The following is a 19156-nucleotide window of genomic DNA, read 5'->3' on the forward strand; positions in this document are numbered from 1 at the left end:
CTTATTAGTGTCAAATGTTAAAATGGCTGTTTTTGGGGAAAATGTCAAATTGGAGCAAATGGAAAGTTAGGGTCTCTCAGTAATTTAAATTCAAGATTTGATCTCCAGGCTGAGTGGTTGCTGAGGTCTGAGTTGTGGCTTCATTTTGATGGTTGTGTCCATTGCCATGTTAAAGTGCAGTTTGTGATAAATTTGTTTTATTTAAGCCAACTGAAACATACTTCTTGCAAATAACTGATTACCCAAATTGGACTTGATATGTTGCACAATGTCTATGACATCACAATGAACTTATTTTGTAAAACAATTTTTTTTAAAGTTCATATTTTTTTTTTTTGAATAGTTGAATTAGCATTTTAAATTTGTCATTCACTTGAATTTGTCACCAAACAGTTCATGTAATTCTATTTCTCCTGCATTCAGGATTCACCTCACGCAAAACTTATTGACTAAAGATTAGCCTGAAAAGTTACTTTTGTAAACAACACTTATGTTGCAGAAAATATTCACCTGTGACATGCCCTAATGATGTTACAGTCTGAAGGATGGTGGGGCTTTCAGGAGGGCTGTATTGAAGAGAACTTCCATTTGGCACGGATTTGGCTGTTTATTGAATTTTCCCAGCATGTGAAGGAAATAAAAATGGTTGACCTTGTTGCTTTTGAAATGACTTTACACTTTTTTCTGAAAAGCTTTTTTTTTTTTTTTTAGAAGTAAAAGGACAAGAATGCCTGCTGAACCCAATCCAGTCTCACGCCATTTTGCGATGGAATCATGAAAAGCAAATTCATCTATTGGTTTGTGATACCATCACACAAAGCGCTACATTTTCGTGATGGTATCACAAAATGCGGGGTGACGTGGGGTGGGAGGTCTATGGGGGTTTTGGTTACGGAGATGGTTAGGTTATGGGTAGGGTTAGAAATAGTAAAATTAAAATGAAAATGTGACTCATTTCATGACAGGAGCACAAAAAAAGCCTGAGACTGGGCTGGCTGAGTCACTGATCAACTTTCAATGGACGGTTTGTAATTGGTTTATAATCAAACACTAATTTCTTTCCCTTCTTGTGTCTCACGAGCTAAAGTTCTGTGTCTAATGCATCTATCTAATGAAGAATCGGGATATGAATTCTTTGTACAGGTCATTTTCGATAATGATCTCATTTTCTTTCACCTTAATGTCTCCAGGTCTAAAGATCTGATCAAGGAGGCTATCTTGGACAATGATTTCATGAAGAATCTGGAGCTGTCCCAGATCCAGGAGATTGTGGACTGCATGTACCCCGTGGAGTATGGCAAAGACAGCTGTATCATCAAGGAGGGCGACGTGGGCTCCCTGGTCTATGTCATGGAAGGTAAACAAATATTTGCACAGTAGAAAACAATTCTTACAACTGACGGCAAAGGTTTGCATACACAGTCACTGAAAACTGTCTAAATTTATTTACCCCAGGTCCACCCATTTCATGTCACCATATGTTAGAATGTTGATTTCTGTGTAAAATAATCCAAAAATGAAATAGTTACCATCATCAATGAGGTTATGGGCTCGTTGTTGTTTGTTGATTAGCTTATTTGTTTATTTGTCAGCGGGATCTCTCAAAACGATATTAACTGATTTCAATGAACTTTGTTGGAGATCTTTGGTCAAAGAATAGTTAATTCTGTTTTTGGTGTATTTTGTTTTTGCTTTGGAACCATAGATTTGCCTTTTTGGCATTTTATGCTGGTTCAGTTTATTCCGATCCTGCCTTTTGATCTTTGAGCTTTTATGTCAGATTCTCATTCCTTTGATCCTGTAATCAAACATCAGGCTATGCCACCAAATCCAGTAGCAAAGAAAAATAATCAAGCATGAACAAAAATATATCCTTCATCAATGAATGGAGGATAAGAATGTTAACAGCAATCAGGATCAAAGGTCAGTGATCAGGATCAAAGATGAGTAATCAGGATCAAAGTCCAGGACCAGTATCAATAGTGAGTGGTAAGGATCCCATGATAACCTGTCCATAGATGTGTTTTGGTTCAGATCCAGGAAATGATCTGGATTTGGTGGTCAAAAATATTTTTTACACACACACACACACACACACACACACACACACACACACACACACACACACACACACACACACACACACACACACACACACACACACACACACACACACACACACACACACACACACACACACACACACACACACACACACACACACAAAGCACTGTAAAGAGCAAAAAATATATAATATTGAGGCTTTTTTCTGTATGTGGAACTCATTTTGCAACACAGCATTTCCTTGGGGGTGGGGTGGGGACAGGAACTCAGGAACAGGAACTCAGTGTAGCACATGTGCACACCACAAGCTGTGCTGCTTAACATAAGCATTCTTAAATTCTAAAAATAAGCAAGATGACACACAAACATACACTGGACAACATATTGGATGTTATTTAACAGTCTGAAAAGAAGGGATTGTCAGACTGACAAGGATTGCTGGCACACAGCAGCATGAAGCAAACCATGTTCACACCACAGCCTGTGCTGTTTCTTAACCTAAAGACTCTTATTCCAAAAATGGACAAATAAAAATGCATTGGACAACATATTGGATGTTATTTGATACAGTTTGGACAGAAAAAAAAAAAAAAAATTAATGGAGTCAGACTGGAAATTTGACAAAAACAAAACAGAAAAAAGTTCAATTAGATTTTTGTGTTGGGTCTTTAATGTGAGATTTTGTGCATTGTTGTAGTGTACTTTTCTTATTGAAATTAATTATTTTATTATTAGTGTTTTATTCTGTTCAGTGCCTTGATTTCTGGGAAAGTGCTAAATAAATAGTTATTATTAGTAGTAACAAATGTTATTTATTTTTTTGTGTATAATTGGCAGTGTTGTATAAATTGTAGGACCTCCCAAATTAATAAAAAATATTAATACATAAATAAATAAATAATAATTAAAAAACCATGACATACTCCTGAAAATATGGTACACATGCAGTTGGCACCCGAGGGTTGTTGGACTACTTTCACCAAAAGTGCAACTGATGTGGTTTGCCCAACCTGGTCTCACGGCAAGTCGTAATTCAGCAGCACGAAATATACATTAATCTATTGGTTCATGATATTGTGACGAAAGTGCCTCATTTTCGTCACGGCAGCACACATTCATTCTAATTAATTCCGTGATGGCTGCACGAAATTAAAAGTGAAGTGGCGGGGGGGTTATGGTTAGGGAAAGAGTAAGATTAGGTTATGGTTAAGGTTAGGGTCGACAGTAGGAGTAGGGTTAGGAATAGTGAGTTAAAAAACACCGCGTCACGAAAATTTGACGCATTTCGTCACAGGAGCACGAAAAAAGTGAGACTGTACATAAGATTGTACATAATGTATTAAGTCCCAAATAATACTCTAAAAATACTGTAAACTGACAAATTTTATACTTTTTATAAGATTTAAAATTTTCCATGTGAATTTGGCCTTCCGAGTTCCCGTTGAAATCACGAGGCTCATTCGACATCACTCCAGCTTGAAAGCGCAGACACCGGATCTCTGGTATTGATAAGAAATGGCATCACTCAGCATGGAAATATGCCTCATAGATGCATTGTGAGGCTGAGTGCTCAAATGAGTGAGACGACCGGCAGAATGTGAACATTACAACTGAACGTGGGAAAGCTACAAATTGGATCTATATTTGGAGTGTGTATTTTTCTGAGGATCACTTCATGGAAAGACCCATGCTTTCATCTGAAATGGGAATAAACCCGACCTGAAAATGCGTGTTAAAGCCAGAAGCCCTGCCTGCTATTTTTTTACCCAGGAAAAGAGGAAATTCCATCCTGAGGATTGCAATTGAAATATTGTCTCAGAGGTGAAAAGTCACAATAAGACTTAAGATTTATATATATTTTTTGGAGTATCTGTTTTCTGTTAAGAGATGGAAAAACCCCTAAACTAAGTGATTATAGTCAGATTAAAGACACACATTATAATGTACACACCTCAGCCTGACAGATGTGTGTTGGGCTGTGAGTGATCTCCTCTGCACCGGCGCTGACCTGTGGCATTCATGCGGAGAGCCGGAGACAGCCGTGCCACTTGGGCTGGCAGAGCACCCGCTGTCAGACATCAGGTTGGACAGGACAGCTCCAGTCCGCCTGCCCTCTGTGAGCCTCAGCGATGTTTTTCATGTGAATGGAGATTTGTTTTATTTATTTACTTTTTGGAGAGTTCTTTGCAGATGAGATTTATTTAATAAACTAACATGGAAAATCCCTGTTGAAAATAAATAAATTACAAGAGCAATCCAAGATTTCTGATGTCCACTAATCCAGATACTGTCATGGTCGGCCCCGGCTCGGGGTTTAGGTATGTTAATGGATTTATTTCCTCTGTGGTTCTCTAGTTTTATTTCCGATATGTTCATACTTTGTCTTTTAAGTCTGTGTTTGGTTTTGTTTATTGCTTTCCTTTGTGTATACTCTAGTAACCGGTTCATGCGTTATCATTTAGTTTTGCAGTTATTCATTTATTCAGGATTTTCTGTAGTAGTTATGTTTTCTCTGGTTTTGCTTTATTTATCTTCAGTGTCTTATTCTCAGGTTGTGTTCTGTTAGTCTTGAGTTTTATTTTGTGTTATCTTTATTATGTGTCAGTTATTCATTGCTTCATTTTATAGTCACCGGTTTTAATTTCTGCTCAGCATTTTTCTCTGTTTCATAGTTTGTTTTGCCACTTTTATTGTATTCACTTTTCTGTATCAGGTCCGCTCTAGTTTAGTTATAATCATTAGTTTGCTGGGTTTCCACTTTTTGACTCGCCACCTTAGTTCTTAGTTTTGTCCTTCTGTTTTGTTTACGTTTATTATGGTTTGTCAAGCACATCACGTTTTGCACCCTTGGCTTTTCTGCCACTTTATCTTGCCCCAGGTCACTTTGCTTTTGCCTCACTGCACTCTTTTGCAGTTACCTTTGTCTTCCCCAGTCCAGCACCTTCTGCACACCTGTTCCTCATTTCTCATCCTGATTATTCCACTAGTATTTAAGTCCTCACAGTCTCACAGACCCTCGCCAGATTGTTGTATTTTTGCACTTTTCAGCCTCACATTTCAGCCCTGTTCTGCCTTGTATTTTTGACCTTGCTTTAGTTAACCGACCTCTGCCTTGCCTAATCCCTGAACCTTGCTCATTTTTTGACTTTGCCTCTGTCTTTGCCTGTTGTACTTCTTGTCGCCACGGTATTTGAACTTTGCTTGTTTTTTGACCATGCCTCAGCCTCTTACCTGCCTGTTACCTCTGTTACGCTGACTGCCTCCCTGTGTACTGAACCTTCTGAAAGTTATCCAGATAAAGCCTTTTTACTCAAACCCTCATGTCTGAGAGTCTGTATTTGCTTCCTACCACTTTTGGTGTCAAGCCACCTCGCATCATGACAGATCCAGATCACCTCCAAAATTTAGTGGAGTGTTTTTATGATTTTATTATGTCCTTGGCGAACGTAAAAATCCTGTCTGCCTGGTGTTACATTTATGTCTGCAAAATTCTCGAATATTATACAAATATATACCAGCCCAGTCTCGTGCTTTTTTTTTGTGCTTCCGTCAGGAAATGAGTCACATTTTCGTGATGCATTTTTTTTATACTATATCTGACCCTACCCCTAACCATAACCCCCACAGACCTCCTGCCGCATCACCCCGCATTTTGTGATACTGTCATAAAATAAATCTGTGCTCCTGTCACAAACGTGGGTGCTTTTAGCAACATGATGGCTTAGTGGTTAGCACTGAAGGTCATGGGATCGGTTCCCACCTGTGGCCTTTCTGTGTGGAGTTTGTATGTTCTCCCCATGCTTGCATGCATTTCCTCCATATTTAAAGACATGCAGGTAAGGTGAATTGGAAACTTTATAATTGTCCAGGTCTCCCTTGCAAAAGAGATCTCGATCTCAATGGGACTAACCTGGCTAAATTAAAATTAATAGATTAATTTACTTTTTGTGATACCATCACAAAATGGCATAAGATTGGGTTGTATATACTGTATTTTTTGGAGTATAAGTTGCATCTGTCAAAAAAGGGCCTTTTGGGGGGGGGGAGAGTCCCAGACTATAAGGTCTTTAATTTGTGATTTTTGTGCATTGTTGTGCATTTTTTTTATTACTGGCATTTATTCTATAATTATTGAAGTTTATCTTCTTTAGTGCTTTGATTCTTGGGAAAGTTCTATATAAATAGTCATTATAATTACTATAATTAATAACAAACTTGTGAATTTTCGGTATATAAGTCGCACTGGAGTGATTAATATTTCATTTACCTAATCTATATTAATCTGTATTGTCTGTGCTTACTTTTTTTTTGGTATTTGTTGTTATGAGTATGTGTGTGTATATATATATATATATATATATCTATCTATCTATCTATATATATATATATATATATATATATATATATATATATATATATATATATATATATGTGTGTGTGTGTAAAAGGGTTGGGTGTTTATAAGCTTTTGCTTCTGCCTACACCCTTTCAGCCGCACAAAACTGTGAAATTTTTGAGTTTTTGTGTTATGAGTTTTCTTTTATTAAGTATGTGTGTGTGGGAAATAAATAAATAAATTAATTTAATAAATACAAATGACTATTTAATCTTTTTACACTGTTGTAAATCATGGGAAATTACATTCATTTCATCTACAGCCCCGTCAAAGTCTGTGTTGTTTTTACCGAGCTGCTTGTGGGGATTGACACTGGTTTGAGCTCAGTCAGCCGGCTGCTCTACCTTTTTGACATCACGCTGTGATCACTGCATATCAGCCGCTTTTGGCTTCGCGAGACCAAGCAGGGCCACTGCAGGAGTAATATTTGGACTAAATAATGTGTGTTACATCACAATTCAGTCATTCAATATTCTTGTTTACAACAGAACAAAAACACATATGATGTGAATCAGCGTTTAAAAAAAATCATGTCAGTTGCACTTTCAGATATTTGCACTGAATTCTGGGGATTACACGGTGTAAGTGAGTGATCAGTTCTAAAATATCTGCTAGGATAACTGCTTTGGCTTGAGTATGTTATCAGTATGCTTCAAGAATGCCTGCCAGGGAAACCCTGTGGACAACTTCATCTGGGCTGCCAGCCCACAGGGGGTCAGAAAAAGCAATACTAAGATCAGTGAAAATCATTGCTCAGGAAACGTCAGATCGACCCTTCACGAGTGGAAAATCTGCTGTTAACTGTTTCACCTGGGGGGCAGGTCTGCCACACACATGTAGAGCAGCTGGAATCGGAGAGGAACATGAAGAAACAGCAAGAGCAATGGAGACTTTGGCTCAAGGATTGGAGTCTACAACCTTCAAAGGGTAGACTGTTAATGAGGAGGATTTTCATCATCAGGTACAGTGAATTAGTAAAGACCTGTGGAACCGCTTCCTTTTTGTGTTAAGATCAGTGGAAAAATCAAAAGAATTAAGCTGAGGCATTTGGAGAGAAAAAAAAAGGTGGCAGTATGATTTTGTGGGAATGTTTTTCTGGGAAAGGTTCCATTGTACTCCATAAAATAAACAGCATCAGGAAGATGGAGCAACATCTGGATATTCTCAAGTAAAACCTCCACCGCAATGCCCATGTTTGCTTGCAACTGAGTTTACCAAGAGCCACAGGACAACAATCCCAAACCTCCAAAGTCCACAAAGTGAAAATGTTGGAGTAACCACCCCAAAGGACCTGAATTCTCCAGAAGATTTGTAGACTGAACTGAAAAACAACAGCTCTCTGTGGAGGAATGGGTCAAAATTCCAACAAAGCTTTCAGAGAATCTTGGTAGAACATTAACTAATGAAAAGGCAATAACACCAGATTCCTAAACTTTGGAAAAGTAGCTTATCATATTAAAAGGGCATATGAAGAGAACAAGCATATTAAAATCTGGTGAACCTTGATGCACCAGATCAAATATAACACAACTTTTTTTTTTTTTTTTTTACCTGTGTAATATGCTGTAGATGTGGCTTCCACTTCTTGGATGGTTAGTGAATGCTGACTTGATCTGTAATGAGAAGATGTGGTGTTCAGTAAGAGAGAAACAGAAATGTACAAAATCAGAGAAATAAACATTTACATATGGATTGTTTCACAGCGGTTATGTTGTAAAACTTAAATACCAATAACATACAGTTCATCCAGAAAGTTTTCACAGAGCTTCACTTTTTCTACATTTTGTTTTGTTACAGCTTTATTCCAAAATGGTGAAATTAATTTTTTTTTTCCCTGAAAATTCTACTCACAACACCCCATAATGATGACATAAAAGTTGTTTTTTGTTTTGATTTTTGCAGTTATTCAAAATAAAATTTATAACAAATTGCATGTACACAAGTATTCACAGCCTTTGCCATGAAGCTCAAAATTGAGCTCAGGTACATCCTGTTTCCACTGATCATCATTGAGATGTGTCTGCAGCTTAATTGGAGTCTACCTGGGGTAAATTCAGTTGATTGGACATGATATGGAAAGGCACACACCTGTCTATATATAAGGTCCCACAGTTGACAGTGAATGTCAGACCACAAACCAAGCATGAAGTCAAAGGAATTGTCTGTAGACCTCTGAAACAGGTTTGTCTCGAGGCACAAATCTGGGGAAGGGTACAGAAACATTTGAGCTGTATTGAAGGCCCCAGTGAGCACAGTGGCCTCCATCATCTGTAAATGGAAGGAGTTCAGATCCATCAGGACTCTTCCTACAGCTGTCCGCCCATCTAGACTGAGCAATTGGGGGAAGGACATTAGTCAGGGAGGTGACCAAGAACCCAATGGTCACTCTGTCAGAGCTCCAGCATCCTCTGTGGAGAGAGGCGGACCTCACTCAGAAGGACAACCATCTCTGCAGCAATCCACCAATCAAGCCTGTATGGTAGAGTGGCCAGACGAAAGCTACTCCTTAGTAAAAGACAAATGGCAGCCTGGCTGGAGTTTGCCAAAAGGCACCTGAATGACTCTCAGACCACAAGAAACAAAATTCTCTGGTCTGATGAGACAAAAATTGAAGTCTTTGGTGTGAATGCCAGCCATCTGTTTGGAGGAAACCAGACACCATCCCTACAGTGAAGCATGGTGGTGGCAGCATCATGCTGTGGGGATGTTTTTCAGCAGCAGGAACTGAGAGACTAGTCAGGATTGAGGGAAAGATGAATGCAGCAATGTACAGAGACATCCTGGATGAAAATCTGCTCCAGAGCACTCTTGACCTCAGACTGAGGAGAAGTTTCATCTTTCAGCAGGGCAATGACCCTAAACACACAGCCAGGATATCAAAGGAGTGGCTTTGATATCATTCTCTGTGAATGTCCTTGAGTGGCCCAGCCAGAGCCCAGACCTGAATCCAAATGAACATCTCTGGAGAGATCTGAAAATGGCTGTGCACTGACACTCCCCATCCAACTTGATGTACCTTGAGAGGTGCTACAAAAAGGAATGGACAAAACTGCCCAAAGATATGTGCACCAAGCTTGTGGCATCATAATCAAGAAGACTTGAGGCTGTAATTGCTGCCAAAGGTGCATCAACAAAGTATTGAGCAAAGGGTGTGAATGTGTATGATTTCTTAGTGTTTTATTTTTAATATATTTGCAAAAATTAAAAAACAAAAACTTTTTTCATGTTGTCAGTATGGGGTATTGAGAGTAGAATTTTGAGGAAAAAAATTTACTCCATTTTGGAATAAGGCTGGAACATAACAAAATGTGGAAGAAGTGAAGTGCTGTAAATACCTTCCGGATGCACTGCATCTCCACACAGCCCTGCAGAAAGGATTTTGTATGAATTTAGTTACAAAAGACAAAGAGGGTGAGAAATGATCAAAGAGGTTAGACTCTTGAGAGAGAGAGAGAGAGAGAGAGAGAGAGAGAGAGAGAGAGAGAGAGAGAGAGAGAGAGAGAGAGCATTTCCATATAGAAATATACTGAATCAAAGAACTAAGCCATTCTTTTTTGATTGTTTGGCAGTGGTTTCTTTTTAATATTGAAATCCACACAGTCCTGCAGAAAAGGCTTTGTGTGAATGTAGCTAAAGCAGCTATTTCTTCCATCTCTTTCTCTCAAAATATATGTGGGATTTGAAGTTACATGTATGCAGAAATGAGTTTGTCAGTTTTTCCATTTCTAAAGCTTCGGTCTGGTGACCACAAAGGCCATCTCTGCTTGTACTTGCAAAATGTATTTAAACTTTTCACCCACTGAAAATTTGTTGGCGTAAATAAAAGTTGAAATAATTTTGAAAAAAAAAAGCCTGGGAAATTATTTAAAATAACACTGATCCAGTGGAGTTGTTTGGTAAGGACTAGAATCCCTTAATTGAGAGAGGAGCGACATGATGAGTCGAAATAAATGGTCACATGACTCATGGTGCCATCTTGGGGCCAAAATAACGTTTACTGTTAATCTATCTGCATGTAAATCCAACTATTTTATTCATTTATTCGCTGAAAATGCCGGATTGTTGTGCATTTGAATGCACACATAGACACAACAAGGGCATCACGATGTACAGATTCCCTTTCAATCCGAACAGAAGAAAAATTTGGGAAAATAAAGTCAGTAATGTGGGATGGAAGCGACTTCATCGTCAAAGTTTTGAGGCGTAAATTTATCGATCAGTCCCATGTACAGTAAAACTCACCTAAACCATCATCGTATAAACCAGATATTCACAGTCACCGGACAAAAAAAGTCCCAATGTTTTTGTATTGTTTTCCATGTAATAAACAAATTAAAATTGTTTAATTTATATAGCGATAATTAATGACGGGGTCGCCTCAAGGTGCTTGACACAACACAACTTGCAAAAGCAGAACAAAATGAATTTAAAAACACAATAAAAGAATGAAAACATAAAAAGTAAAATAAAACATGCAGTAACATAAAATACTAGCGATAAAACAGGGAAAAAGATGTCTTCAATCTCGATTTAAAAATCTCCACCCAGTCCGACTGCTGTATCTGTACAGGGAGATTGTTCCACAGTGCCAGGGCATGATAAGAAAAAGCTCTGTGACCTGCAGACTTTTTATTCACCCTAGGAACACACAGCAGTCCTGCACCCTGCGAACGCAAGGCCCGAACCAGTACATAGGGCTTAAACAGGTCAGCCAGGTAGGGAAGTGCCAGTCCGTGAACAGTTTTATAGGCCAGTAACAGCACCTTAAAGTCCGATCTCAGAGAGACAGGAAGCCAATGAAGGGATGCCAGAACTGGTGTAATTTGGTCAAACCTTCTGCTTCGTTTCAAAGGTCTGGCAGCACACACCATATGGATTTTCCCTCACATCGGATAAAATATCCTATCCGATTGCAAGGTATTTACATTAACAACCCCAAGCAGTCTGGACGTGCAAAGTAACAGAGGTCCAAATTAAAGTTCAGCGTTGACACTCGCCAATTTGAAGAAAGTGGGATCAGAGTCATTTCTGTGATTTAAACACCGGCTGTTTATTTTTTTTCACACCGTGCTCAGACTCGGACCTGCAGCCTCATGTGCACCTGTTAAATCAGACACAGCAAAAGGCTGTGATTTGACACATTTTTGCTTTCACTCTTTCATATTTTAATAGTTTTTGCAGTACGCATGCTGATTACAAATGGATCAGAAAAGTCTGCAAATTTACAACAGGAGATGGAAATTGGAGGTGATGATTGTAAGAAAAGCTTGTTGAGGGCTAAATTAATCCAGAATAAAGTATAATCCAGAGACGGAGAACTTTAAAACTGTCACGCACGTCATTGCATGATACAGAGTTACAGAGGCATAAATCAGGCTTTAAATTAATTAAATAAATCATCATAAATGGTAAATTCATGTAAATTTGATACCTTAACTATTTTTATATTTATTTTGATAGTACCTGTAACTGGATGTGTTGCTGCATGTGGTTAAATGATAAAAAAATGTTGAAAACATAAAAGGTTCATTCAGTAGTTTAATGCTGTTGGACCCAAAATGGTGCCATGTTCTCAGTTGAGGCTGCTCTCTCAATTAAGGGACTCTAGTAAGGATCATCTCCCAATACCGATTTTTGGCCCCATATTCCATCCTGATTTCTAAATTGAGAAAATCAGGCCCAGTTGTAGCCAAATTTGAAATCAGAGACAATCGGCTATCAAACCTGTCAGTGGGAGAAAGGCTTCAGAAGAAATATGTGGGGTTGGAAAAAATGAAGCTTGAAAGTTTGTAGATTGGATGCATGCACTTAAAGTTATGACCCTGCGTTAGTAAGTGTTGTTGCAGAAAAAATGGAAGTCATGCTGCCTTTTTTAAAACATAAAAATGTAACTAATATCTGAAGCTCTTCATGAGCACCACTATGAGGCTGATGGGAAAGTAATGAAAGAGCATTATTGATGGGCTTGTGCAGAACGAGGAGCAAAAATGTGAGACGATAATACGTTGTGATTTTGTATGATTCACTGATGTCCTGCTGATTTTACTGTCTGCGAGGATGCTGTGCCCCCACTGTGTCCGTTATGTTCCATTTCTTACAGCAGTGTGATTTCAGCATGTGGTTTCTTTTTGTTTCATTTTTTTTCATTTTTAAATGATGTGTGGTGACACTGGGCGTGAAGGCAGTCAGAGACCTTGCTCTGGCTCTGATGGGAATTGTGAAAAGTTGACACTGCAATGACATGTTTAGAAATCTGCTTTTGCTGGGTTAAAGTGACAGTGTGTAGGATTAAGTACCAGCTAGTGGTCAGGTTACAGATTGCAGCCAACTGAATAAGCCAGTTTTGAGTTTTCAGCGCCACAGTGGCTGCTGGGTAAGTTCAAAGGTCAATGCATATAAACATTGCGCATTTCCAGGATCATGGCGGCAAAGTACGGACAAGTTTGCTTGTAGAATCGGGAATGATTATAACTGTTTCTTCGTGCAAGGGCTTTACCAGTGATGGGGAAAGCGGAGGAGTTAGTGGCGTTAGTGTGGCGTTAGTGGCGGTTCTTCAGTGTACCGCTAAAACCCATGGAAAAAGAGGAGAACCGACCCCGAGGAGATCAGTTTTACTAACAGTCGATGGCGTCGTCTCACCCGATCCACTCGCCGACCTCCCAAACGGTTCGCTCGGTAAGTTACTACATTTATAGTATTTAGATGAAGCTTATCACAGTCTGGCACTTCTAATATTTCTTATGTTTCTTCTGGCACGTATGTGTCATGGCTGATGTCACCCAGAAAACTACACACCGGTAGGAAGCTAAAAAGTTAATTCAAAGTGATTAAGAGAAGTTTAACAGTAAACAGACAGTGCTGTTAGACCAGTTCAAGTCAAGTTTAAGTTAGTTTCCTGGCTGGTGGCTGCATAAAAAGTGTAGGGATGATGATTGTTCTCAGCAGTTCATAAGCTTTATGTTCATCTGTCAATATTTTAATTTTGATTATCAGTTATATTTTTATCTGTTGTTTCTGTTTTTATTTACACATTATGTATATTTGGCCATACTTTCTGTCTGTCATGCAATGAATGAACAAATGAAGTCAAATCATGTCTTTATTACAGACTATACTTTTATCTTATTCAGGAGAGGAGAAAGGAATCCATCAATGGCCACCGTGCATGTCCTGCAACATATCGGAGCATCTCATGAGTGGAGAGGAGAGGGACTTGCAGACAGGCTCCTTTCAGATGACAAAGAAGGAAAAGCCAACTCATAGTTTGATTCAAAGTGGTTGAAGGAAGTGTATTACCATCCATTTTCATTCTGTGTACTGCTTTTTAAAAGCAGACTGCCCCCCGCCGTCTATGAACATGCACATCCTTCCAGACAAAGTTTGGGGGTGTTTCATAAAGAAGATGGGGAAGGTTGTCAGTGGCTGCTGCACTTGCTTTGCTTTCCAGCCAAATGATTAAGACTGTATTATAAATGCACATGTACAACTATAATATTCAGTTACAATAATATGTGGGTGATTCTTTAACTACGGGCACTATTGGCCTTGTAAATGTAATTTCCACCACACCATTGCCTTACAATATAAAGTGCCTTGGGGCAACTGTTTGTTGTGATTTGGCGCTATATACATGTGCTCTGATGTTACTGTTTATCTCCATAGAAACTACCCACACAATCTTTCATACAAACTTTTTAAAGGGACATTATTGTTGTGGTGGAAATTAAGGCAATAGTGTGGGACAACTACATTTTGTTCAAAAAAAAATCACAACAGTTGTATGACATTGAATACCCCAATTATGTTTTGATTATTTTACTGATATTTTATTCAGAGATATTTTAAAACATTAGAAAAAACGTTTGTTTACTATTCATTTTTATCATTGAAGATCATAAGTCTGGGTGTGGGACAAGCACAAAACGGCAATATTTGCATATAATGATGCTGAAAAAAGGTGAAAAAGTCATCATAGACTACTAGGACAAATTTCTTAAAACACTTTCATTGTAAAGATAACTATAAAGTGTGAAATTTCCCCTTTTTTTCTTTTTTTTCATAAAATATGATCAAGGGACATAAAAGTGCCCGTAGTCTAAGAATCACCCATGTACATTACACATTACAATCACGGTGTTCAGATGACCAAGGTCTCATCTGCTAAATCTTTATGCAGATCTCCCCCCACCCCAACCTTTCACCATATAAATAAATAAAAAAAACTCCTGAGAATTCTGACTACAGTGCTAATAAGAAAGCATTAACTCAAGACCTGAAACACAAACATTGAAAAGCGGCCCCAAAATATCTCTTGGACTGGAAAGTGCTATCTATCACATTCAATTTGCCAAGTAAGTATGAAATATACCAAAAAGACAAAACTTTGTGGAAAAAGACCATTTTTAATGAGTGTGTCTTTGAGTCACATAAAAGGGGAGCAGGCTTCCACATCCCTTATTTGTTCCTGGATGAAGATCACAAGTATTTGATTTCCATGTGTTCAGCTTGTAGTCCCCGTTGCCACATCCTTATCATTTCTGAGGACTTTGGACTTTTCTTAAACCTCTCAGGCCTTTTTTTTTTTCCATAGTCAGCTCAAACCTTAAGGGATAAACAAGTCACACCTGGCTATGGGTCAACCCAACACTTTTCCAGTCTTGTATAGTAACGAAGTAAAAATACTTCACTACTGTACTTAAGTATGTTTTGGGAGACTTTGTACTTTACTTGAGTTTTTTAAATTCAGCTTACTTTCACTTTTACTTCACTACATTTCCGACCTTAATTGCATACTTCTACTCCGATACATTTTCTATGCGCCATGCTCGTTACAAAACAAACAAACAAACAAACAAAATAAACACACACACACACACACAAAAAAGTTGTGTTTTCACCCAGAGACACCACTGATTACTAGTGACTGCAACGAAGTCAGGCCGATTTGTCATGAGGCATGTCCGGTAGGCTTTTTTGCAGTTGCTCACTTGGGGGGTGTTTGTCGGGAAAATGATAATTTCTCTGCATTGATTACAGACCTGCAGCGGGTCCGTAATCACGTTTTCTGCAGTGCGGCTTGAACCTTGAACCAATCAAAGCCGTGATTCGCAGATCGAAGCAGTGCTTCGATCTGCGATTCATGGATTCATTGTTTTATTTCGCTTTATCCTAATTTTTCCCCGCTAAAACCCTGAAGAGCATTTGTCTGTGAGTAATTTAATGTTTTTATGTTAAACCGACCTGTTATGGTCTTCTGAAACAGTTGATAGATGTATTTTATAACTTAAAAACGGGACCGATACTAAAGCATTAGCATGTCTATGGCGTTTTCAATGTTAAAGTTAGCATTAAGCTGTTCGCATCAGCATGTTTGTGTTGATTTGTTTTCTGTATAATTAATGGCTCAGCGTTCGTTGTCATAAAATAGTCAAATTCTAATTTTTTTAATTTATTTTTATTCATATATTAATAATAATAGCAACAACAATAGTTTACATAATAGACAGTAATAGTCAATAATAATAGACTAATAATGTTACAATACAATTTTAGAGAAAGAGACAAAAAGAACCTAATGAAACAAAACACAACAGAAAAGATAAAACCATGTAACAATGAAAATAAATAAATACATATAGAAATAAATAACTGTTTCCTGTGAACACCGAGTAGCCTACTCTCATTTAGGTTTTCAAACCTTGTTTCTGAAGTGTTTTTGTGTGATGTGCACAATTTTCAGTATTTTGACTAATACTACCAGTCATTTACAAGCCTAGAAAAACTTTGTAATATAAAAAAATCAGTCCGTTTTTGATTATTAACATTTACTTGTACTTTTACTTTCAATACTTGAGTACATTTAGTTGTACATTATTTGTCATACTTAAGTACAATAAATACTAGATACTTTAAGACTTTTACTTGAGTAGCATTTCAATCAGTGACTTGAACTTCTTCCAAAGTTGGGTATCTGTACTTTTACTTAAGTGTGATTTTCCAGTACTTTATACAACACTGCACTTTACTTTAAATCAACTCTACATTTGTGGTCAATTCCCCCCACCCCCCCCCCAAAAAACAACAACAAACAAACAAAAAACAAAAACAGAATCCATCTTATTGAAATGTAAACGGCTGGACTGAAAGCCGCAGGAGCCGAAAATATCGCAGCAAACAGCAGGATTGTAAAAATTTTTGACCTCTCTAGTCTGAAGGTGAAAGAAGCTTCTTATTATATTAAAATAAGAAGAAAGCTATGTTTATGATAACCTAGTATGTTGTTTGCATAAGTGAAAAGCTAATATATACAAAGAGAAAAAAATCCATGACATAATTATCAACGTTAAATAGAAATATATACAATAGTTTCAGCAGTTCAGATGTTCTAAGGAGACTATGAGAACTACATACTTTCACAACAGAGACCAGGGTCCATTGCGTTTGTCTTATTTTTCAGTGGAAATAAGACAGACTAATGAAATAAACCTGTCTTCTTTGGTAATCCCGTTTTATGGAACGGACTCCTGGTCTTGCACGGTAAACTGTTCACAGCCTGATCATTTTTCTACTTTGTTTCCAAACACTGGAAGTGGTTCGTCATAGAATGGAGCAGACGTGGTCCAACTACTGACTTTAGAAATGTTTACATACTGTATTCTATCCACACTTTGACTTCTTTCCGCTCTTTAAGCTGTCAGCAGTGTGTTTATATGCACTGACCTGTGAACCGGAAGTGTTAGGAGCTCTCCATGCATGCGCACTGAGAAACTTGAAACTGGCTTATACTCCCCTTTCCTCTTACCTTTTCAAACATGTAGTATAATTTCCGGTGGCCATGAGATGCAAAGCTGCTTGCAAAATGATGTCATCTTCTGCAACTGCTCTGAGGATTCTGCAAAGTTACAAGGTTAATTTAGATAAATATTTACCCTGTGTGCTGCTGAAGTGGCAATGCACGGTGTTTTGTGTGTGTTAGTTTGAACAAGATAACTATAAAACAGATTTTCCCCAGATGTGGCAGGAATATTACTTGGCCAGATATCTGGATCGATCTGGATCAGTCCAGGAAAAGTGCAAAAATCGGGGTGAAACGATTTACTCCGGTGTCGCACACCGAACGGTCCGCCCCAAACAGTCGGTCCGCCTTTTGCATCTGTGCATGCATCATTTCAGACCACAGCAGCACGTCTGAGACGGAGTCTCTTCACCCAAGACTCCTCAATAAAGTCAATTTAATGCACAATGGTTCATTTCAGGTCAGCTTGGTGTAAAAATCTCATTGTTCCAGGCAATGATAGCTGTCAGCTGGCCGTTATAAGCAAGTTAGAGACAATAAAAAATGGCTGATTTCAATAAAACAGCATACAGACTGAGCATGTTTTCACCGAGGGCCAGTCACGGAAGCATGCATTCTCTCCTTTGGACTGGCCACTTGCCACATGCCGAAGTGATGTAGCGCCGATATATATATATATATATATATATATATATATATATATATATATATATATATACAGTGAGGAAAATAAGTATTTGAACACCCTGCGGTTTTGCAAGTTCTCCCACTTAGAAATCATGGAGGGGTCTGAAATTTTCATCTTAGGTGCATGTCCACTGTGAGAGACATAATCTAAAAAAAAAAAAAAAAATCCAGAAATCACAATGTATGATTTTTTAAAATAATTTATTTGTATGTTACTGCTGCAAATAAGTATTTGAACACCTGCCAACCAGCAAGAATTCTGGCTCACAGACATGTTAATTTTTCTGTAAGAAGCCCTCTTATTCTGCACTCTTTACCTGTATTAATTGCACCTGTTTGAACTTGTTACCTGTATAAAAGACACCTGTTCACGCACTCAATCAATCACACCCCAACCTGTCCATCATAGCCAAGACCAAAGAGTTGACTAAGGACACCAGGGACAAAACTGTAGACCTGCACAAGACTGGGATGGACTACAGGACAACAGGCAAGCAGCTTGGTAGAAGACAACAACTGTTATGATTATTTATTAGAAAGTGGAAGAAACACAACATGACTGTCAGTCTCCCTCGGTCTGGGATTCCATGCAAGATCTCACTTTGTGGGGTAAGGATGATTCTGAGAAAGCTCAGAACTACACAGGAGGACCTGATCCATGACCTGAAGAGAGCTGGCACCACAGTTACATTAGTAACACATGATGCTGTCATGGTTTAAAATCCTGCAGGGCAGCAAGGTCCCCCTGCTCAAGCCAGTACATGTCCAGGCCTGTTTGAAGTTCACCAGTGACCATCTGGATGATCCAGAGGAGGCATGGGAGAAGGTCATGTGGTCAGATGAGACCAAAATAGAGCTTTTTGGAATCAACTCCACTTACCATGTTTAGAGGATGAGAACAACCCCAAGAAAACCATCCCAACCGTGAAGCATGGGGGTGGAAATATCATACTCTGGGGGTGCTCTTCTGCAAAGGGGACAGGACGACTGCACCGTATTGAAGGGAGGATGGATGGGGTCATGTATTGCGAGATTTTGGCAAACAACCTCCTTCCCTCAGTAAGAGCATTGAAGATGGGTCCTGGCTGGGTCTTCCAGCATGACAATGACCCCAAACACACAGCCAGAGCAACTAAGGAGGGGCTCCGTAAGAAGCATTTCAAGGTCCTGGAGTGGCCTAGCCAGTCTCCAGACCTGAACTCAATAGAAAATCT

At 38.5% G+C, this 19156-nt stretch overlaps 1 protein-coding gene across 2 annotated transcripts in view; it reads left to right on the forward strand.

Moving 5' to 3' along the window:
- LOC117523141 (cGMP-dependent protein kinase 1) overlaps nucleotides 1–19156 on the forward strand; it is a 460927-nt gene that overhangs the window by 30366 nt on the left and 411405 nt on the right. For both annotated transcript variants that reach the window (XM_034184573.1, XM_034184572.1), the window contains exon 2: nucleotides 1191–1357. In XM_034184573.1, coding sequence (XP_034040464.1) covers nucleotides 1191–1357 — 167 coding nt within the window. The remainder of the gene's footprint in view (nucleotides 1–1190; nucleotides 1358–19156) is intronic.

The sequence above is a fragment of the Thalassophryne amazonica genome, chromosome 13, assembly GCF_902500255.1.
Source record: "Thalassophryne amazonica chromosome 13, fThaAma1.1, whole genome shotgun sequence".
NCBI lineage: Eukaryota > Metazoa > Chordata > Actinopteri > Batrachoidiformes > Batrachoididae > Thalassophryne > Thalassophryne amazonica.